The sequence below is a fragment of the Panthera uncia genome (genome assembly GCF_023721935.1).
Source record: "Panthera uncia isolate 11264 chromosome A3 unlocalized genomic scaffold, Puncia_PCG_1.0 HiC_scaffold_11, whole genome shotgun sequence".
Classification (NCBI taxonomy): domain Eukaryota; kingdom Metazoa; phylum Chordata; class Mammalia; order Carnivora; family Felidae; genus Panthera; species Panthera uncia.
The window spans coordinates 61,920,925-61,944,864 of NW_026057578.1; the positions used below are offsets into that span (position 1 = coordinate 61,920,925).

Here is a 23,940-nt window from a genome sequence, read left to right on the forward strand (position 1 = left end):
TTTCTAATGATTGGTCCCACAGATATATCCATATGCATGAATGAGGGTATTCCCCGTATACCCCGGTCTCTTCCTTGCCATGGATATTATAACAGTGAAAAATAAGTGTTGGAAGGGACTTACATGTTTATTACTAGGGGAACGGTTAAATAAATGTGGTGCATTCCTATTGTAGACTTCTCTCCTATAGTCAGCCACTAAAGGCCACCCAGTATTTGAATGGATTCCTTTGATCTGAATAAATGGTGGTCATGAGCCATTGGAGCTTCTCTGTTTAGGTGCTCATGAACTATGGCAATTTGCAAGAGTTCTGAGTAACAAGAAGGTGACTGTTAAGCTTTGATATCTAAGGTTTTAAAATCCTACTTCCTGGAGATAAGCAGGATTACTTAGCTAATGGAAATCTAATAGGCTGTCCTGGAAGAACCCATTTCCACTGATGGTAGCCTTTATCTGTGGTCCTTTGGTGACTAGCAAGGATAGCAGGCTGGAAGACTTGGACTTTCCAGATGATTTTGGTTTAGTCCTATGGTTGCTGGAGTCCTAGACCAGCAACGTCAGGATCCCATGGAAACACATTAAAAACGCAAATTATTGAGGCGCCTAGGTGGCTCAGTGGTTAAGTGTCTGACTCTTGATTTGGCTCAGGTCATGATCTCAACAGTTTGTAGGTTTGACCCCCGTGTCAGGCTCCCTGCTGATGGTATGGTGTCTGCTTGGGATTCTCTCTCTCTCTCTCTCTCTCTCTCTCTCTCTCTCTCTCCCTCTCTCTCTCAAAATAAATAAATAAACTTAAAAAAAAAAAGAAATGCAAATTATTAGGCACCATTACAGACCTACTGAGTCCAGCAGAATCTCTGGACATTAAAGAGTCTGTGTTTTAGCAATTCTCCAGGTGATTCTTACACATACTGACTTTCGAGAAGCATTGATCTGGAGATCCCCATTGCTGCCCTGTCTCTTAATGTTACCTTTTGTTGAAGACAGCCAGCTCCTGGACTTGACCTGCCATATATCTTTATGGAGAGAGGTTCAGGAATTCTCATTTGGTTTTATTGGAACTAAATGGAATTATTTCCATGTCTAAGACTATTCCTAATAATGTGTACCTTGTGAATGCTTAATACATACTAATTCTGTCTGTGATAGCTATGGTTAGAACCCAAATTAAATTTGGATGAAATGCAGAAAGGTAGTTCGAAACAGAGATAAGAGTAATAATCCAAGTCTAGCAAATGGCACTAGAAGGGACAAAGAGAGTTGTGAATAATACATAATAAAGATTGCCTTGTAAAAACAAAAAGTCCCATGACAATATCTTTGACATCAGAAAAAAAAGCAACTCAACCAAAAGGTTTAATTTTTAACAGAGGTCTGAAATGGCTGGCTAGCCACAGCTATGAGAAAGTACTGTGCTTTTAAATATGGTTGCACTTTGCATATGTGTATAAATAGCTTAGACAATGAGCCCTAATTTCCAGTGACACAGTTAGAAGGGGGACTGGCTGTGACCTATCCTGCAGCCAAGGACTCGATGCTTCATCTGTCAAGCAGCCCTGTAATAAGCGAAACTACACACCAGCTCTCGATCATGGAATTTGTATTTATATTTAGTAAGTTATGGAATTTTAATTATTTAGATGCAGAGGTTAAAGATCTAATTAATAGCATTTGAACCTATTCTTATAGACAGTCCTTTGGAAACTAACATTTAAATTCTATTTATGCTTAAGCTGCTTGTTTAATTTGCTTTCTTACTGTGTATTTGAAACTGCAAAAGTCAAGACATGTTTTTAACAAACTGGAATCGGCAAGGGTCCTTCCCTGAAGAAAACAACTCTTCCTACCCCCATTTATGAAATAAAAGATTATTTTCAGGGGCGTTTGGGTGGCTCAGTCGGTGAAGCGTCCGACTCTTGACTTCTGCTCAGGTCATGAACTCATGGTTCATGGGATGGAGCCCCACATCGGGCTCTGCACTGGCAGCATGGAGCCTGCTTGGGGTTCTCTCTTTCCCTCTCTCTCTCTGCCCCTTCCCCACTCATGCTAGCTCTCTCTCTCTCTCTCTCTCTCTCTCAAAATAAATAAATAAACATTTTTTAAGAAGATTATTTTCAGGGGCACCTGGGTGGCTCAGTTGGTTGAACGTCCAACTTCGGCTCGGGTCATGATCTCATGGTTCTTGAGTTCAAGCCCCACATCGAGCTCGCTGCTGTCAGCGCAGAGCCTGCTTCAGATCCTCTATCCCCCTCTCTCTGCCCCTCTCCCGCTTGTGCTCCCTCAAAAATAAATTAAAAATTAAAAAAAAAAAGAAGATTATTTTCAGTACTGCTTTTTAATTCTTACTTTTTGGAGCATAGGTGAACATTCCCATCTCTGCCGCTTTAGCACCTGTATCCATTGGCTACTAAGCCAGGAAACATCTTGGCAGGTCATCTAGTTTATCTGATTTCTTCCAGCCATGTTTACACTAAAAAAATTTCCAGAATCGCTTTTTTGGGGGACAGAGACAGAGTAGGTCTTTGAAACTTCCCCGGGTGCCAGAGCTGTCGTGCCCATGTCCTGTCCTCTTCCACTTCCTGTTGCAAACAGTAAAGGCTGTTGTACCGTAAAACAAAACAAAGCAAAACAGGAGCGCCTGGGTGGCTCAGTCAGTTAAGCATCTGACTTCGGCTCAGGTCATGCTCATCGGTCTGTGGGTTCGAGCCCTGCATCAAACTCTGTGCTGACAGCTCGGAGCCTGGAGCCTGCTTTGGATTCTGTGCCTCCCTCTCTCTCTGTTCCTCTCCCATTCGCACTCTGTCTGTCTCTCTCTCAAAAATAAAGATAAAAAAAATGTTTTAAATAAAACAAAAAAATTCCAGAATGAAGGGACTTTTGTGATTCTGAAGATCTCTAGACAAGAACCCTAGTGATACAAGTAGTAATAATAATAATAATAACCAACATTTACTGACCACTTACCACACACCAGGCCTGGTGCTGAGCTCCTTGTACGCATCTTCTCATATAATCCTCACGACTCCCCTATGAGACCAGTATCACTATTATCTCCATCTTACAGGTGAGGAAACTACCCAAGACTACAGAAGGGGATTTTTCAGGCTGTTTTGGCAAATAATTCCCATGATTGGCAATTCTTACTACCACTCATTTACCCATTCATTCAGGAAACATCTGTTCAGCGTGTTCCAGTGCCAGACCTTGTGGAAGCCCTGGGGGTTCAAAGGTGAACAGAGGGTTCAGAGGTGTAAGCTTCTACCCTTTAGAAGCTTACAGTTTATAGGGAGAAACAGACATGAAATCTTAGCAATGTCATTAATGCTGTAACAGAAACAGTAGAGCAGAGTAGTGAAGAATAGGGCCTTTGGAGAGAAACTGCCTGGGTTAGAATCCTGGCTCTCCCACTCACTGTGTGGCCTTGAGTAAGTCACTTACCATCTCTGTGCCTCGGATACCCTCTATGTGAAATGGAAATGGTGCCTACTTCTAGGGTTGTCTGAAGGACTGTATGTTGGCAAATGTACAGCACTTGGATCTAGCCGCACAGTAAACGTCCACCAATATTGGCTCTTACCATGAATATAACATGCGTATATACAAGACATTGTGGGACCATAGAGGAAGCCTTTGCAGAGTGGTGCTTTCTGAGCAGGTGACTTGAGATGGTAGCCATAGAGGCAGCGGCAGGCAAGGGGTGGGGGGTGGGGGGGTCACGACTGCAGTTCAGTGGTGTTATCCGTAGACCATGGTGGATGGAGGAGTGACGGGAAGGTAACTGGAAGGTGAAGGCAAGCTGCCCCTTCAGTAAGTTAACAAGGGGAGGAGAAGGACGACAGTAGGATGTAAATGCTCCTAGGAACGAAATACGGAGCCAGTTGGAGGCAAACAAAGGGTTCCCCAGCAGCGCTTAGAGCCCTACCACGTTCAGAAGCAGCATCCAGGGGTCAGAACTGGTCCTGAACATTTCCATCCCACAGTATTCCGCTTCCTGGTATCAAGTGAGGAGGTGCACATTTGCAGATACCCTGCTGTCTAACCCAGGCCCTGCCTGCAGAAGAGAAGCCCACTTCCTCTGCTGCAGGCCTCTTTGGGACTAAGGAGTGCCTAGAAGCTGGTCATTTTGGGGACACTCACATCACATTCCCCTGGCACCTCGTCTGTCCAAGACTGTGGATTTGAGTTTCTGACTCTTGATCATTTTTGTGACTCTTTGGTTCCTTTCCACATTCTCTCCAAGTCCTTGTACAGTCGTTGGAGTGCAAACTGTTTCTTTAGGGGCTTCAGTCAACGATTGTACGTATTGTCTTCCTATATACTTGCCCTGGATTGCTTTTCCCTTTTTGATCATAGTGCTTCATTTCCCCTCCCAGGTCTGTCTTTCCAGCATGCCAATAAGAATAGAAAATGCACTTTAGGTCTTCTTGCCCGCACCTGTTTGCATATCTGGTCCTTTTTTCCCCTCTACCTTTATTATCAATTCAAACTTTTATTAAGAACCTTACTTAAACCAGAGTAAGACATAGTTCTTAACTTCAAGTGGAGGAAATAAGCTATGCCGAAAAGAGAGGGCTTTCTTCTTAAACTTTATTCTCTTTGTTTTATATCACTTTGCTGATAGCATTCTCTCTCTCTTTTTTTTTTAAGTTTATTTATTTATTTTGAGAGAGACAGAGAGTGCACAAGCAGGGGAGGAGCAGAGAGAAGGAGAGACAGAATCCCAAGCAGGCTCCACACCATCAGTGCAGAACCCAATGTGGAGCTCGAACTCATGAACTGTGAGATCATGAACTGAGCCATGATCAAGAGTCAGATACTTAACCGACTGGGCCACCCAGGCACCCTAGTAGCATTTTGAATTTAGACTCTGTTTCTATTGCCCAGCCATAGTCTTCTGTGAGTTAGCAGTTTATCATCATGCAGTCACAGATGAGTAGGGCTTAGGATTTGTTTTTTCCAGAGACCACTCTGAATGATTGCATGGGTTGGCGATTCCTAAGTGTGGTGGGTGGGAAGAATTATCAAAGTCATGGGAGGGAAGAGCTTTTCAGAGTCCACCCACCATGCTTCCCTGGGATTCCCTGCCAACAGAGATAATTAGCGTGAAAGATACTGTAACTGATGCCAGTGTGTCCTCTCCTGGAAGGGTGTGGGGAGGAAAAGGCTGAAAATCCACTTAGAGCTAATTGGGCACATTCCTAACACATGCTGAATCTAAATCTCTCTTTTCCTGCCACTCTGTTGTCCTGCCAACATTCAAGTATAGCAGTGTATTGCTTACCCACCCCATCGTCGTAACATCTACAGCATTTATAGCACCCTGTGCCTGGTCTGCAGCCTGAAGTCAGAGCCCCCAGAGGTCTCCCGAATAGTGGAGTGGCATAGTGAATAAATAAAGAAGATCACTGAAATGCTGAAGTCCTCCTAGGCAAACAGAAGATATCTCCTATTTCAACAAGTAATAATAACCACATGTAAACTATGTTTGAGCTCCTAAAGATGCTTACCTGGATGTGGGGGGAAAAAAAGTTAAAATGTACAAATAATATCTTTTAGACCCTCCAGAGAAAACTGCCACCCCCAATTTGATGTTGATTTTTTAAATTTTTTTAATGTTTATTTATTTTTGAGAGAAAGAGAGAGAGTGTGTGTGTGTGTGTGTGTGTGTGTGAGTGGGGGAAGGGGCAGAGAAAGAGGGAGACACAGAATCCGAAGCAGGCTCCAGGCTCTGAGCTGTCAGCACAGAGCCTGATGTGGGGCTCAAACCCATGAACTGCAAGATCATGACCTAAGCCGAAGTCGGGTGCTTAACTGACTGAGCCACCCAGGCGCCCCTGATGTTGAGTTTGAATTCAGATCTTCATTTCTCTCTTCCGTGATATTTCCAAGGTATTTAGGAAAGATCATGAGTGTTTTGACAATTGCTTTTATACAGCCCATTGAATTGAAGGGTTACATCAGCATTCCTTACAAGAAAGGGCATATTTAATTTCGTTCAGTACCTTAGGTCCTTCCTCAGTAAAGGATTGGGTATTTTAGGGCATAAAAAAATAGCATAGAAGCATTCCTTAACCTCAAAGCAGCTTTTCCTCTGTTTGCTGGAAATACTAATATGAAACAGAAACAGAGATGGACTGAGAGTCATGCTCTAAGTTTGTATCACGTAGAGAACTACCTTAGAATAACCCTGTATCAGTCCCCTGGATTTGTCTTTCCTTTCTTTCTTTGTAAGAATACCATGTAACGAAAGATTTCCTCTTCTTTTAAGACTGTATTTCTCAATGCAAGCTCGCGGAGAGACTGATAGAGAAAAGTTGCTGTTAATGTATCAGACAAATGATCAAATAATAAACGGACTTTTTCCTCTGAACAAGGACCTGGCATTAGAAATGGCAGCTCTTTTAGCTCAGGTAACTTCCATGTTATATAAAGTAATATTTTGTTAAAGGTAAGATCCTAATTTCTACATTGATTGAAGTATAGCAAAACAATATACCTTGTAATTCTTTAAATTCACGTTGCTGTGATTAACACCTTAAAACTTACAGGCATATAATTACAGTTTGACTCTGAATTGCTGACAACCACGGCGGTGATGTTGACTGAGACAGTATTCCTCGTGGAACCTGGTTTCTTAGTTATCTTAACAGTATCCCACTAGGCTCTGCATTTAGTAAAGGAATTTCAGTGTAGAGCTGCAGGGCTGAAGATGCCGTGCTGAAATCATTCAGTAATCTAATAGGAATGGGTCTCTTCGGGGCACCTGGGTGGCTCAATCGGTTGAGCGTCCGACTTCGGCTCAGGTCACGATCTCGTGGTTCGTGAGTTCGAGCCCTGCATCAGGCTCGCTGCTGTCAGCCTGTCAGTGCAGAGCCCGCTTCGATCCTCTGTCCCGCTCTCTCTGCACCTCCCCTGCTTGCGCCCTCCCCAAACTAAATAAATATTAAAAAAAAAAAAAAAAGGAATGGGTCTTTTAAAAGACTAGAGCACTTTCTTTTATTTACCTATTGTACCAATAGGATTAAGTTCAGACGTTTATAAACACACACAGAAATCAATAGTGACTTAATCCAAATAGAAAGGTATTTGTCTCTCACGTAGAGAGACAGGCAATCTGGCACCTCTGCAGAGTCGCCAGAGGCATGGGCTTTATCTTGCTCTCCATTCTTCTTTCCCTAACATGTCCTTTTCATGGTCCTGGAGATCTACCAGAGCTCCAGCTATTACATCAGTGTCCCAGGCATCAGGATGGAGGAAGGGCTGAAGCAGGGCATGCCTTTCCTCCTTTGAGAAACTTTCCAGAAGTTACCCAGAGAACACTTCCATTTATGTCTCCCTGGTCAGAACTTGGTCGTATGGCCTTGCCAGCCTACAAGGGAGACTAGTAAATATGGTCTTAGCTGGCTGGCAAGGAGCACAGCTCCTAAGTAAGTCCAAGGTTTTTATTACTCGGAAAGGAGAGAAGAGTCGTAAGAGGCAGCTCACAGTCTCCACCACAAATGAGTCTGTGCACAGCTTAATTAAGGAACAATGTTAAGGCAGCTCTGTGATACGTCATTGGGACAAAGGCTTAGATCTCCCGAAGTCTGTGGTCCTTGCACAGTGCACACTGTCCCAGGACATCTCTTTATTTACCACCTGTGCCGGGGGTTCCCAAATCTCTCTCCAGTTCGCTTCTCTCATGCACTCCTTAAATTCGGCCCAGCAGGAACCAAACTGTCTTCTCTCCTTTTCCTTCACCTTCTGTATCTTCACTGTGCTGCTGTCTCCTCATGCAAGCTTCGAGTCCAGGAATCATCACCGACTGCCCTCTTTTCACTCGGTCCCACCAGTCACCACATCCTGCCCATTGTAACTCTAAGATACATTCTCCTCTTCACTCGTCTGCATTTTGGTCACCATTGCTGGGTGTCGGACCACCATCGCGTCCAGCCTGCTCTCCAGCAGGCTTCTAGCTCATGAGCCTTTCTCTGGTCTGATCCCCTACAAATCTGTGCTCCACCCAGATGCTAGAGAGATTGTTCTAGTTAGCTATTGCTACATAAAGAAATGACTGCAGGACTCAGCCACTTAACATAATAGTTTGGGCAGGGATGAGTAAGGACAGCAGGACTCAGCCACTTAACATAATAGTTTGGGCAGGGATGAGTAAGGACAGCTGGTCTCTGCTGCATATGGCAGCAGCTGGCCTTGCTCGAAGGCTGGCTGTGACTCTGCCGCTGCAGAGTTCACTCACATATCTGGCGTCTGGCGCTGGCTGTTAGTTGGGACTTGAGCTGGGGCCATCAGTGGGAACACCTACCCGTGGCTTCTTCATGTGGCTGCGTGTGCTTCCGCACAGAATGGCGGTTGGGTGGCAAGAGCAACGTCCGGAAAGAGGGACAGGAAGTGGGGGCCGCCATTTTCTTAAGACCCGGCTGGGAGGCTGAGCCGTGGTGCTTTGTTTGGAAGCTCTGGAATTGGGGTGGAGATCTAGCGGACAGGTGGATCTCGCTGTTGTTCCCTTATTTACACAGGGCATTTGTGAGCTGCACTCTGCCTGCCTCTCCAGCGTCATCTGTTAATATTCCCTGCTTTGAACTTTATGCTCCAGCAAAATGGAAACTTTGGTTCCCTGCACAATTACCTGACTTGCATATGGCTCACTTTTTCTTACCTCTTCTGTGTACTTATTTGTCCGCTCAGCCTGGAACATCTCAACCCCCATTCCTTCACCTGTTACTTTCAATGTATCCTTTTTTAAAAAATTTGTTTATTGATTGATTGATTGATTGATTGATTTTGAGAGAGAGCAATTGGTGGAGGGGCAGAGGGAGAGAATCCCAAGGAGGCTCCTTGCTGTCAGCACAGAGCCTGACGTGGGGCTCGAACCCATAACTGCGAGATTATGACCCGAGCGAAACCAAGAGTCGGATGCTTAACTGACTGAGCCACCCAGGTGCTCCTCAATTTATCCTTCAATTTTCATCTGAGGTGTCACTTATTCCAGGAAGCCTTCCTGAATTCTGCCTGCATGGGTTAAGTGTCCCTCTTGGGGTTTTTGTCATGTCCTGCACGGTACTGCCTTTACCTCAAAGGTTTATTATTATTCATTTGTTTCTGCTTCGCACCACTGGCTGTAGCCTCCCCGAGGGAAAGGGCTGTCCCTATTCATCTTTGTACCTAGCACAGTGCCTTACACATAGTCCATTCTCCATCGGATGAATGAATAGTTAATAATTGAGTTTACTTTTTATAACAATTTTATGGTCCTCCAAACTTTAAAGCATCCCTGCTGCACTGAGGGTTCTCATTTTGCAAGCAATGAAAAGCTAAGGAAAACACAAATAGGTCACAAACTTTCTTGGTGATGCGATTAGGTATGATTTCCTAACCCTTGCCATTCTAGGTTCTAGTCCTCTAAAGGCATCTCTTTAAAATCACTCTCATTTTCACTAAAATTTAAGTTAGTCTTCCTCTTTCAATTTTTAATTTTATCAGAAAGTTTTTCTGAGAAAAATTATAATGTCTTTGAGAGAGATACACTTCTAACATGTTTTAGATGAATTTGAGGAAAGAGTAGGGAGGTAAGACTATGCGTACACCTAGAAAATTCTGAACATGTTACTGACTGAAAAGTATAATTTCTCCATCTATGAAAGGAAAATTAAATATCTCCGAACTCTTTTCCTCAGAGTAGTCTTTGTGAAGACAAATTAAATATACTAATCTGAGATCTGTAGAAGAAAAGTTCTTTCTGTTGAAGTTTTGACTATCTCTAGGCCATTGTTGATACTCTCTTTCTTAGGAAATTCTTGGAGCTGATCGTTAATTATTGTGCATAGTGTCTGGTAGGGCATCGTGTTGATGTGAGTCATATTGGGAACTCTCTGAGTTGATTTTCAGTTAGCCTGCAAACATTTATGTGCTCCTTCTGACACTGACCTTGGAGATTCCACTGTAGGGTTCCCTAAGAGAAAAGGTTGCCTTGAATGGCCTATTTTTGTGACTGTTGGTTGTCCAACTGCCATCTCCTTGGGGGATAAAGCTTGCTCTTAGGTTTCACAGATAGCTGTGCTGAGTATGGTCTGGTGATAGGTGGGGACAATAAAAAGCTTGCTCTGGGGGAAGGATTTCAGTATGTTTGAAGAACAGATGGACAGCCTGTGTTTAGTGTGGGGAAATTAGGGAAGGAGGTAGGAAATGAGGATGAGAGTTGAATAGCAGGGCCAAGCCAAGAAACCAACAACTAAGAAACTGGTCAGAGAACCTGGAAAGGTAGAATGCACTGTAAGTGTAAGGTTCAGCTAAGGAATTTAGATGGCAATGGATCAGACTAAGAGCTAGAAAATAGAAGCCACAGGGGTCAGAATCTCAGAGGCTGGTTGTGCTAACAGCTTACCTGGAGGCAGAACATCCCCTTGAGATGGAGACCCAGGCTAGTCTGGATGGAACCCTCCATCTGTTTATTGGGGAGTGTTGTAGGTAAGGATGTGAATGATCAGTAGTACATTCATCTGAATGTCCCCACTCCGTTTCCCACCTTGAACCCTCTTTGGTACCCTCTATAAGGCACTTGACACGGGTCATTACAAGTATAAACAACTTGTTTATACTCAACTTGTTTATACTTCAGCCTCCTCTGTTAGACAATAAACTCTTTGAGGGTAGGAACTGTGCTCAGCTGTTTTTTTTTTTTTTTTCCTCACTTCACTTAATATATGCCTGATGTATAATGGAGACTCCATATAGGTTTGGACGAATGAATGGGTGGATGAGTGGTTAGAGAGATGGGTGGGTGGGTAGAGAATGGCATCTGTGTAGCCTGTTCATAGAGATAAGGATTGAACATTCTTTCATTCAAGATGAAAGGGAAATACAGGACTCTATTCCCAGAATAATAGGGCAAGTGGATGGATACAGAACCATTTATGCAGAAAATCTAGGAAGACAGTAATGAGAATGTCATTCTTACTCCCATCATATTCAGTGGAGACCCTTAAGTATAAATAATACTTTTCTGAGATTTCTCGTAGCTTTATAACTCTTTTGTCTTTTATTATTAGCTCCCATTTTGCTTTATTATTAGCAACTAAAATAATACCCTAAAAACAAAAAATTATCCTATGCTCTTATAGCTAATAGTATTAGTGGCCCTTAGCAAATACTACTAGATGGCAACATTAACCAAGAGTGGTTGATATAGAAATGGAATTGAAATGTTTGAATTACAGATTTTTTTCTAAATTAGAATTCAAATGGAATTTAGATTTTATTAATACTTATGTATGGTTATAAATTCCATAATCACACAATCATGACAAATAGATTTATATATTATAAAGAATGTTCAGAAACAATGAAACTAATTTAAAAAAAAACTCTTCAATACCCTTTATTTTCTTTTTGGATTTGCAATTAGGTGGAGATTGGAGATTTTGAAAGACCCTTTTCAACTCCAGCAGGGCATGTTCCTAATCAGTGCAAAGCAAATCAAACTCTAAAACAAGTCATAGAAAAATTTTATCCTAAAAGGTATAGAGATGACTCCTCTGAAGAACAGTTAAGGTAAGGAAGTACTTGTGACTCTTTAAGGGTAGAGTCACACTGGTCTCTTGGTGATATTTTTCTGTTCAAATTTTAAAGATGAAAATCATTATACGTGATCATTTTCTTAAGATTTTTTTAATACTGTTGACTACCAAGAGGTTATCGATCTTCTCATTTAAGATGGGCCTAGAAACTTGAGAATCCGTATTTAAAGTTTTAAAGAAAAGATGTTTACCTTAAGTTAGAAGATCTACTTTTCATTTGATCTTATTCATTCTTGTCCAAATTAACCCTACTAATAAAAAGAAAAAAAAAATGGCCAGTACCGTGTCTAGTGTTATGAAGTGTTTACCAACAAGTTGTATCTCTTGGGGTATTCTATTATAAACAGATTAGAATAAAAACAAACTGTCTGCCTACACAAGATTTTTTTACTATAAATTTTTGATTGAATTCAACTAATTTGGAATTTTGGTTTTAGAGACTATATGAAGAAAGGGTAATTCAATTTAAAAATAGAGGCAAATCCAATTCAATGAGTTTTCCAAAATAGAAACATTTAAGATCAGGCTCTTGTCTCTGTAGAAGTAAGCAGTTGCCATTTTGATTTTATTTAAGGCATCTCCCCTGCAGCTGACATCTCTCTAAGCCAGGGGTGGTGGTACCTAAAATTCCCCCATTAGGGATTCATTCTTTGGTTTCAATGTCTTGTACTTCTCTTTAAAAATGAAAGCCATCCCAATGAGAAATTGCCTTTTTAAACTAATTTACACTAAGGTTTGATGTTAGCTTATCAGACTTTTTTTAACTTTGCCCAATGGGGGTGGGAGATGGGGAACTTGGGTCATGCTGAAAGCACTAATAGTATGAGAATTTAGTGAGAGGAATGTGCCAAAAGGACGAGGGGTGGACAGTGGTGAGATGGGAGTCACCAGATCACAGCTCCTCCTGGGTGACACCTCAGTACCCCAATTGTCCTAGGATTGGCTCAAGGAGAGCTTTGCCTTGGGAGGAGGATACACAGTTTATGTTTTTGCTTTTGCGTTTTCGTTTCTGTTCTTTTCTTAGGCAGCTCTGCCAGCGACTGTCAACCAGATGGATGGCCCTCCGGGGACACAGTGCTGCTGATTGTGTGCGCATTTATTTGACAGTAGCCAGGAAGTGGCCATTCTTTGGTGCCAAGTTATTTCTTGCAAAAGTAAGAAAGGATGGGAGGGAGATGCGGAATAGAAACGTTCACCTGTATAGTTGCCCCTGTGCAGTTCACTGAAGTAAAACAGTGACCACGGTGACCCCAAGTTTAGTATGTCCGGCTTTTAAAAAGAAAATAAGGTGGGATGCCTGGGCTGCTCGGTCTGTTGAGCATCTGACTCTTGATTTCAGCTCAGGTCATGATCTCAGGGTTGTGGGATCAAGCCCTGCATTGGGCTCCAAGTTGAGCGTGGAGCCTGGTTAAGATTTTCTGTCTCTCTCCCTCTGCCCCTCTCCCCCGCTCACACCCTCCCTCTCTAAAATAAATGTAAAAAGAAAAGAAAAGAAAACCATGAAGGGACACTAAGGAAAGGGCAGGAGTGTCACCAGCTTCTCCCTCTTGCCGCCAACCTTAAGTCACCTGCATTCTGCGGGCTCATCACTAGACTGAAGGCAGCAGCTGAACTCCACTTTCTTGTCCGCATCCATGCATCCTCTCACCCATTTATCTTTACTCTCTCACTCGTTTACTTGTTTATTTAATGTCTAGTGGCTTCTGTTTGCCAAACATTATGTATCTAGAGATACATAAGCCCATGGTTTCAGATGGGTTGTACCCAAACTTCCGGGACCCCACAATCCAGTGTTGCAACAGGCCCGCAAACAAGCATTGTAGAGTGAACATGGTTAAGAGTGACAGGGACAGGGCACTGTGGGAATACTGAGGAAGGAGAGGTGAGTCCTGCCAGCAGGTGGCCAGCCCAATCCCCAAGAGAAGAACTGTACTTTTTGAACTCTTCTTTCTGTGGAACCATGTCACTTTATAGTCTCTCGGGCTCCTAAAATACTCCTTGTTTTGTGGTATATGTGTGTATGTGTTTGGTCTGTCCTCATTAATAAGTTGTAGGCATCTTGAGGGTGTAGACTCACTGATCCTGAAATCCTCATCTTGTGCACACCGTTATTCTTTGCATATAAATACCACGTAATACATTTTTGCTGAATAGCTGTGCCACTTTGGGCAAGTCAGTTAGCCTCTCTGAACCTCATTTTTATCATCTGTAAGTGACAACTCAGACTAGAAAAGTAAAATCTAGGGTATCTTCTCATTCTAATTCCATGAGTGACAGTATCATTGGGAGGTAAGAAATGATACTGCTCCTGGTACTGAAAGCTGTATACTAATGAGTAAGTGGGTGCTGTCATTATGCTTAAACATCTGTGAAATGAATATATTTGCAAGGAGTTGAACATGTTTTTTACAAATGTAAGGACTAGATTTGAACTGTAGAGTAGCATTTTACACTGAATTTTAACTCTGATTTGAGCATTGGAAGGAATACTGAATATTCTTCTTTGATTATATGCTCTGTGCTTCTTTAGCACAGAAATATTATTAAATAATGATGTAGCATTTGCTTGTTGCATGACTGGCATCTTTTCTTTACTCTTCTTTCTTTATTCTATGCAGACACCTCCTTTGCTTAATAGCATCCATCGGGGGCTGTAAGTATATATACTATCAATTACACCGTTTTAACTCTTTTCCCTATTTTAGCTGTTTTTAAGTGTACGTTTCTGTGGCATTAAGCACATTCACATTATCATGCTCCCCTCACCACATCCATCTCCACAACTTTTTCATCTTCCCAGATTAAACTTCCATACTCCTTATTCTCCCTTCTCCCGGGGCCCTGATATCCGCCGTTCTGCTTCCTGTTCTGTGTATTTGACTGCTCTAGAAACCTCATGTAAGAGGAATCATACAATATTTGTCCTTTTGTGATTGGCTTCTCTTTCTTTTTTTCTTTTTTTAAATTATTATTATTTTTTGATTTAAATCCAAGTTAGTTAACATATAGTGAATAATAATTTCAGGAATAGAATTTAGTGATTCATCACTTACATATGATACTCAGTGCTCATCCCAACAAGTGCCCTCCCTAATGCCCCTTGCTGATTTAGCCCATCCCCCCACCCACAACCCCTCCAGAAACCCTCAGTTTGTTCTCTGTATTTAAGAGTATCTTACGGTTTGTCTCCCTCTCTGTTTTTTATATTATTTTTGCTTCCCTTCCCTATGTTCATCTGTTTTCATCTTAAATTCCACATATGAGTGAAATCATATGATATTTGTCTTTCTCTGACCGACTGATTTCGCTTAGCATAATACCCTCTAGTTCCATCCATGTTGTTGCAAATGGCAAGATTTCATTCTTTTTAATCGCTGAGTAGTATTCCATTTTATATGCATACCACATCTTCTTTATCCATTCATCAGTCGATGGACATTTGGGCTCTTTCCATAATTTGGCTATTGTCAACAGTGCTGCTATAAACATTGGGGTGCGAGTGTCCCTCCAAATCAGCATTTTTGTATCCTTTGGATAAATACCTACTAGTGCAGTTGCTGGGTTGTAGTGTAGTTCTATTTTTAACTTTTTGAGGAACCTCCACACTGTCTTCCAGAGTGGCTGCACCAGTTTACATTCCCCCCAACAGGGCAGAAGGGTTCCTCTTTCTCTACATCCTCGTGATTGGCTTATTTTTCTATGCAGAATGTCTTCAAGGTTCATCCAGTGTTGTAACGTGTGTCCAAATTTGCTTCTTTTTAAAAGCTGAATAATATTCCATTGCATGTATATGCCATATTTTGTTTGACCAAAGGACAATAAAAACAACATTTTGTTTGTCAAAGGACTGGGGGGTTCAATGGCTTAGGTTAAATGGCATCTTTTATATATATATATACATATATATATGTATATGTATATATATATATATGTGTGTGTGTGTGTGTGTTTGTGTGTGTATATATATATACACACATACATATATATTTTTAAATTGTTTAAAAAGAGAGAGAGAGAGAACATGAGCACGGGGAGGGGCAGAGGGAAAGAGAGAGAATGCCAAGCAAGCTCACACAGCCTGGAGCCGGATGCAGGGCTCAATCCCTGGGATCATGACCTGAGCTGAAATCAAGAGTTGGACACTTCACTGACTGAGCCCCCCAGGCACCCCAGTATCCTTTTAATGCTTGCCTATCCTTAGCAAACAGACTCTCAGTAGATAGCAACCCAGGGGTTTTTATACATGAGATTCTGATAACTTTTACCTTATACAAATATAGTATATGTATAAATACTACAGATTCATCCCAGTTGCTTATCTATGGCCTCAGCATATTTTCATAAGGTTTAGGAGAAGTAGTTAAGTTTTTGTTAGAATTTTAGTCATTGTTAAATTCACTTATTGTTGAGCAATCATTGTGGAATGCTCAAAAACATTCATGGGTTTTAATTGGGGTTTAGTGGTGAGAGATTCTTTTTATTAATATAATTTCATTGTTTTTTACAATAAGGAATTTAGTGGAAAATTTGGTATTTCTCATTACCATTCATCACACAGTTTCATCTTTTCTTTTTATTCTATCATTATGAGTGATTTGAGTGTCAGATTTAATAAACTTTCAGAAAAAGTATGTATTTACACACCTTAGAAACACACATGTATTTTGTTTCATTAGGATTTTGGTCCTAATAGAAACCCTACAAGCTTATTAACTCTTAGTCTCTTAACACAGAAGAAAAATAAGATGTAAACACTGTTGTTCCATGTTAAAGATGAGGAAATTGAGCCTCAGAGATTCAGTAGTGTGTCCAATTGTACAGCTAATAAATGGCAGATTGAGAACGCAGACCCAGGTCCCCTGCTGTCAGATTCACTGCTGTCAGATTCACTGCTCTTTCCATTACATGCCACCGCCTCTGCCCCAGGAGAGATTTTTTCCCCCTGTAGGTTTCGTGTTCTCTTTTTTCTCCTTCAGGAGATATTTTTAATAAAAATAAGTTGCTGTTGTTGTTGTTGTTGCAAATGTTGCACTGCATTGTGACTAAAAACTATTTCTGTGATTTGGTTAGCGTTTATTATGTTTTCATCTCTTCACAGCCCATAACTCCATCACCACTTGGAAGTACTGTCATGTGGCTGGCTATCCACGAGGATGGCTTAAGCGTCTTAGAATACAATTCCATGGTAAGATTAAGTTGCATGTTGAGTCAAATGTTTGCATTGCTCAATGTACATACACAGAAGGTAATGATCTCTTCATATGCTTTTTCTTATACACAGATAACATCCTTCCTTTCTAAAAAAAATTTTTTATACGTTTATTTTTTTCAGAGACAGAGAGGGACAAAGTATGAATGGGGGTAGGGGCAGAGAGAGGGAGACACAGAATCCAGAGCAGGCGCCAGGCTGTGAGGTGTCAGCACAGGGCTCAAACCCACAAACTGTTAGATCAATACCTGAGCCACAGTCTGATGCTTAAACAACTGAGCCACCCAAGTGCCCCCATAACATTCTTCCTAATACTATCATGAATAGTCATTTTTACAAATACAACTGTGATTGTTATTTAATCTTTTAAAACAAGATTGGACGGGTTTTGAATTGCATATGAGGAAAATACTAAATACCATGACTAAATTGCAACCATGGTTGTATTCATAAAACAACTATTCATTTATAGTGTTAGGAAGATTGCTTCCTGTGTAAATGAGAATCTTTAAGATAACATCAATGTAGGGGCACCTGGGTGGCTCAGTCGGTTAAGTGCCCAACTCTTGGTTTCGCCTCAGGTCATGATCTCATGGTTCATGAGATCGAGCCTGGGGTTGGGCTCTGCACTGACAGCATGGAGCCTGCTTGGGATTCTCTCTCCTCCTCCTCCTCCTCCTCCTCCTCCTCCTCCTCCTCCTCTCTTTCTGCCCCTCCCCTGCTCTCTCTCTTTCTTCAAAAAAATAAAAAATAAATAAAAGAATGGTGATATCTAGTGTTAGCAAGACTACAGTGCTGGGAATATAACTGGATGTAACTTTTCCCGAGGAGAATTTGGAAATATTCTCAAAATTGTTCTTACTTTTTTGAAGTAGCAATTCCTCTAATTGAGATTTACAACTAAAGAAATAATTAGATATGTGTATTATTAAACATGTCAGAATATATGCATTGAAGTATTGTCCAAGGTAGTAACAAATAAAAAATGATTTAAATTTCCTGCAATAAGAGATTGGTTAAATAAAGGATTATCTATCAAATCATTTCTTTTTTTTTTTTTTAATTTTTTTTTTTAACGTTTATTTATTTTTGAGACAGAGAGAGACAGAGCATGAACAGGGGAGGGGCAGAGAGAGAGGGAGACACAGAATCCGAAACAGGCTCCAGGCTCTGAGCTGTCAGCACGGAGCCCGACGCGAGGCTCGAACTCACGGACCACAAGATCGTGACCTGAGCTGAAGTCGGACGCTTAACCGACCGAGCCACCCAGGCGCCCCTCTATCAAATCATTTCAAATAATGTTATACAAGTATATTTGTTGTCATGGGAAGATATTTATAATTTGTTAAATTTAAAAAGAAGCAGAATCCTGAACAATATGCACCATACTATTTCTGTTTATATATATCAAAATCTATATATCAGGGTGAACCATATAGTTTTGCCGATATTTGACCGACCATTTTTTACCTTAGAAAGTATCAGTTTCAAAAAAAAAAAGTATCCGTTTCACATGGTTCAACCTAATATGTATAGAGAGAGATCTTGAAGGACATTTACAAAGGTATTAACCGTGTTCTTCTACTGGATGCTGGAATATAGGTGCTTTTGATTTTCTTTTTGTATTTTCTGTTTTGTCTGCAGTGAGTTATTAGCTTCAGAATCAAACTATATTTTAATTATAAACGTAAATGATGCCTCCATAAAATTAGTATATTACTATTTTAAATCATAACAGATTTTCTTTTAGAAAATAATTTTTTGTATTATATGTAATTAATACCAGCATTTTTCTTTTTTAGGGAAGTATAATTAACATATAATGTTAAGTTAGTTTCATTGATATCAGCATTTTAATGGAAATATATGCTATTAATCATTTCTCATCTTTCTTTGAAAGTAAAGAGTATATAAGGTATTAACTTTTTCTTCTCTTTGAAGAGGTTAATAATCAGCTATGTGTACAAGAGTCTAATGACCTTTGGAGGTCATCAAGATGATTTTATGATAGTCATTAACAATACACATTCAAAGGACAAACCAACAGAGAAATTACTTTTTGCCATGGCAAAACCCAAGGTGAGTAGAAGCCTTTCTACCAGCTTTTTTTGTACTAGTTTTTTCATGCTAACACATTTATTGTGCAAAAAGTAGGTTGCAGATGGGAAAACAGACTTACTTACAATCAGACAATCCTAGGTCTAAATTCTGGCTTACCTCATCTTGCTAAGCTTTGGTTTCCTCCTCTAAAAAATTATAGGAGGCTACCTACTTTTTTTGGCTTAAGAATTAAATGTTGGAATTGTTAAAATGCCTTAGCCCAATACCTGGTATACAGAAGGTTCAAAATAAGTGGTCTTGATGTAAGTTGTTGTCAGGTACCTTTTACACATTATCTTATTTACTTGGGGTAATTCAAGTTACGGACTCATTAGTGGGAAGAGCGAGGTTTTATAATTAAGACTTTACTTGTCCTTTGTAGTTTTAACGTCGATAAGTAAAAACAATAAACACAAGGGCTACATTTTAGTATGTAATTCCAGTTTTGGTAAAAAGAATGAAGCATCGAGTTCCCTAAAACTTTAAAATTGTCTTAAAATTATCAACCAAAAGAGACTCCTTTTTTAGAATCTGACACCTTTTTTTCAATAGCAGACACTGAAGCAAAGGCCAGTAAGTGCAGAAGATTGAGAAATACTCAGGACTTCATCTAGTCTCAATAAAAAGTTGATATTATGCACTGAGGTTCTTAATTCACATACACACACATAACTGGCAGCCTGTGCTACTGTCACATTTTTTACCGTCACAAAACATTGCCGCTACATTTGATTGTTAAGATCCACTCTTCCACCGGTTTCAGCAGCAGGAGAAAATGTCAGTGCCTTGATGGTGCTGAACATGTAAGTACTTCACAGATCTGGAGAGGAGGGGATTCTGCTAGCCTGGGCACTTGCACATGGAGACCGCCAGCCCTTTCCTCTTTTGAAAGTGATGAGAACTTCTCCGGAGCATTAACGAGTCTACTTTTCTTGCTTTAGATTCTTGAAATCACTCTTTTGATCGCCAGTTACATAAACAACTTCCATCAGCAAAAGGCAGCCTTTCACCACCTCTCTGCTCCGGCTCTGCTCTCAGCCCAGACCCAGGGGCCGGAAGCCAGGGCAGCGGGAGGCCAGCCCCTGCTGTCAAGCAGCAGACCGACCAAAGGCCCCACTCTGCTCTGAAAGCTCGGGAGCCTGAACCCTCACTCCCGTCCTCCAGCCAATGGCTGCATCAGCTGCAGATAAGTGCGTTGACACACGGGCAGTGTTGCGCCCACACTGGTTTTCCAAACTTCAAAAACGTGGGTGTTTCTCTCTTTCATTTGATCCTTAAATATTCAAATGAACACGACTAATGAACCATAAGCACAAAATTTGCCCACATGCTGATATGCTCATAGATTAAATGGGTTAGAATTCATCATTTTTTCCACCTCCTTTGTCCCTTGCCATCAGACACATCATGCAGTGTGGCATGGTTTTGTCTCTTGAAAAAAATATTCTGGCAAAGGAAGCTACCAAACTCCCATTTGGCAAACCAGTTAACTATTTGGAAGCGCTCACTGCCAAAAAATTAAGTGCTGTGATTAAGTGTGCTTTTAATGAATGATATGGTGTTCGGAAGGACGTGTACAGTGTCAGCAACAGCTGCAGGGTGCTGTTTAGTGGCACAGTTTTAGAGCCGGCACAGTGCTTGTGGCACAAGGAATCCCCGCGAGAAAACAAGAGTTAGGTAACCAGAGCCTCCTGTGTGCTATTAGAAAGTGCAGCCTGTCACCTTTTCGGATCACTGGAGTGTAAAGTTTAAAACGAGACAGTGACTCCTCACATTCCTTGGCTGTTACCAGATGGCCCGAGTTCACTGGAATATTGCCCACATTTCCTTGCATTTGGTGCTGGGTCATCTTGACCTCATTTTGTTAAATAACATCTTTGAAAACAAACAGACGCTTAAAACTTTGCCCTCGTATGGTCATTTTTAATTATGGTTTGAGTATAAATGTCCCCAAAGTATATTTTAAAAGAAAAGAGAAAGAATTCTTCTGTCAAAGGAGGTAAACTTTTAGTTGAGAGAGTCTAGAAATGTGTTACTTTGCTGGAATACATGAGTGGTCAGTTCGTTCCAGTATGTGCCAAAACAAAGTAGTATTCATGATAAAAATGAAACTGTGATAAGACATGAAAATTATATTATAAAACTGTTTAATTGCAATAGTAATCATGAGTATACTTAATTTTATTTATGTGGAGAATATTTGTATTTATTTTTTGGACATGTATTTATCACTTTGTGTGTGATATTTGTTTTTTTTTAACCAATTTGAAAAAAAAAATGTTAGCTGCTGGTTTAATTTGTTGGCAGAGCCTTCATAGTTTTCTCGTTGCTGCTTTCTCCCTATGGCAATATACTGTTGTCACACTAAGACTTTTAAAAATATTCCATCTCGTATTAGCGTCCTTCGAAAGGGCAGAGCCAAGAAATACACTGCTCAGCTAAGATTTTTGCTTTATTGGGAATGACAAAAAGAAGGTCAAAAAACCCCATGGAAATAGATTCCCATTTACTATTTCCCCAAATCTTTTGAGCCACAGCCACTCTCTGCATAAGCAAGTTGATTTTTGAGAATAAACGAGTTACCAATTTGCGATGATTCTCAGGAGTCTTTTGGCTGGCATCCAATAGAGTTTCTTAGTTCCCAGGAAACTGTTCAGTAATCACTAGTTGGTAAGCCAGAGGCTTGGCAGAGCTTACATCTGTGTGAGGACTTTATTCCCAGGCAATAGCTACTTCACCATCGGGTAAGCACACCCCACTCCAAATGTTCTCATTTGAACAAGTAGTGAAGGCTTAGCTTAAATGGTGGTATTTATTTTTGATAGAACAGAGATAAAATATTTTGATGGAAAGAAATCAATTTTCTGTAACTGATGATGTGAAAATTTTATTTTCTGGGAAATTACTTATATAGCCATTTAAAAAATCCAAAGTATGTTATTATGATTGGTTACAAGAGAATAACGTTACATGTTTAATTGTCATATTTGTCTCCTATCATTTTCTTCCCTTTCAATCATAATAAATGATTTACAAAACCCATTTTGAGCATTATCTTTTGAATACTCTTCGAGAAATACCTAATGTTTTCATTGTCAAAGCTGAGGTGTACTACTAGTGAAAATGGTAGTTATTACCTCCTTCTCTTGCATTCATGCTTTGTCTTCAGTGTTGCTTTGTTTTATCCATATAAAAGGAAGCTGTTTTGGCAAATTGTAACTTTAAGATGTATGTATGCATATTGACACATATACAATATGTATAAATCGTGGGGTTCTCCTGTGATTTCATAATAAGCTCCATAAGTAGCTTATTTCAAGCTAATTGATGGGCTGTGTTTTAAACATTTATTGTAAATGTTCTGGGTTTGTTTGTTTGTTTGTTTTTATGTGTGTGTGTCCTTAAAGTCAAATAGTGTCATAGCTTGGAAATGAATTTAACTTTCAGTTTACAGGAAAAGTTAGTCACAACTTATAAAGAGTCTTTCTTCTGAAAATGTGTTTATAAGTTGACTATCTGAAAATTTTTTCCAAAGGAAAAAATACATGGTGGCCAGGATCCTAGAACAATACACTTAAACCATAATTGTACTGTAGTATAATCCTGAAGAATTAGCCACATGGATAATCCTATTTCTCTAGACAAGGACTTTAAGTGTTCCTGGGTTGCCAAGAACATATTTCACCTGTCCACCTACCCCGTAGCTGCCATGGAATTTGGACTTCCCCAGTGCGGAATCTCTGGCCTGATTCTTGGGGATCAAAGGCTCTAGAGATGTGGGGACTGAGGGAAGGGAAGTGAGAAGCAGGAATAACAGCGTGGAGAAGCTTCTCTGCTAACCAGTTCCTGTAGAAATGGTATCTCCTTTTACATTTTTCCCCTATTTTCTTTTTCCTGGAAGAAGAAAGGGATTTTATTGCAATAGGAATCACTTTAAACTCCAAATCAAGGTAAAATCCACACACAGATATTTAATGTGAGGTGAGATTCATCCATATTCCAGTGAACCAAGACTTGGGCTTCTCTTGGGCACTTACGTGGGAAGGTGGGTCCTACAATGAAGAGTTGCATGGACCTGGACAGAGTGTGGGGGGAGGAGATGAGATCCACACTTGCTCTATACCATAATTTTACCTGTTGAACTTAATTTTACCCATATCATACATAGTCACATTGATTCTGGAGGCATATTTATAATCAACATCCATCCAAAATCTTCATTGTATGCTCTATAAGCATTTTTAGGCCTAATGATAGTCAAGAAACAAAAATGTACTTATAGGGCAACATCTATGAGCAAATAAATCCAAAACAAGACACAAGTGTTCACCGTAGCACTTGGATACAGGGTACCCTTCCTTCCAGTGCTTTGTTAACATAATCTAATGGTGGGTGGCATCCCTTTCTGAAGGTGTTGGTAGGGTTATATTGGTGGCTTTATTAAAATCAGACAACTCTTCTAAAGGAAAGACAACAATATAAAAAATAGACAACAAGTTTGGGACAACTCCAAACTTTAAAACTCTTGAACATCAAAAGAAACAGCAGAGTGAAAAGGAAAACTGTAGAATGGGAGAACATAATTGTAAGTCATATATATGGTAAAAGGGTTAATATCCAGAATATGTAAGGAACTAATCAATAAAATAGCTTCTTCATTCAGCAGAAAATATGCTAATTTTCTCCAGAGTGGGGCATGGCTTGATTTTCCCAATTCTAGTTTGAAAACTCCCAGAGAAAGACTCTACATGGCCCGACTCATGTTAGGTGTTTACTCTGACTCACTTCAAATGCTCATTATGAGGAGAATGCTTAAGTGACAAGAAATCCATATAGCAGGATATAATGCAGCCACCAAAGCTATGTTTATGATGGGTTTTTAAAAATGTATATGGGGAGGAGTGCCTGGGTGGCTCAATTGGTTAAGTGTCTGACTTCGGCTCAGGTCATGATCTCTCTGCTCATAGGTTTGAACCCCACATCAGGCTCTGTGCTGACAGCTCAGAGCCTGGAGCCTGCTTCAGATTCTGTGTCTCGCTCTCTCTCTGCCCCTCCCCA

At 40.4% G+C, this 23,940-nt stretch overlaps 1 protein-coding gene across 1 annotated transcript in view; it reads left to right on the forward strand.

Moving 5' to 3' along the window:
- The window catches only part of PLEKHH2 (pleckstrin homology, MyTH4 and FERM domain containing H2), a 114,478-nt gene extending 92,554 nt beyond the window's left edge, over positions 1-21,924 (forward strand). Inside the window, exons 25-30 of the mRNA XM_049650217.1 lie at positions 6,269-6,410; positions 11,402-11,547; positions 12,598-12,727; positions 16,672-16,758; positions 18,724-18,861; positions 19,824-21,924. Of these exons, the coding sequence (XP_049506174.1) occupies positions 6,269-6,410; positions 11,402-11,547; positions 12,598-12,727; positions 16,672-16,758; positions 18,724-18,861; positions 19,824-20,009 (829 nt within the window). The 3' untranslated portion in view covers positions 20,010-21,924. The remainder of the gene's footprint in view (positions 1-6,268; positions 6,411-11,401; positions 11,548-12,597; positions 12,728-16,671; positions 16,759-18,723; positions 18,862-19,823) is intronic.
- Positions 21,925-23,940: the final 2,016 nt, after the last annotated feature.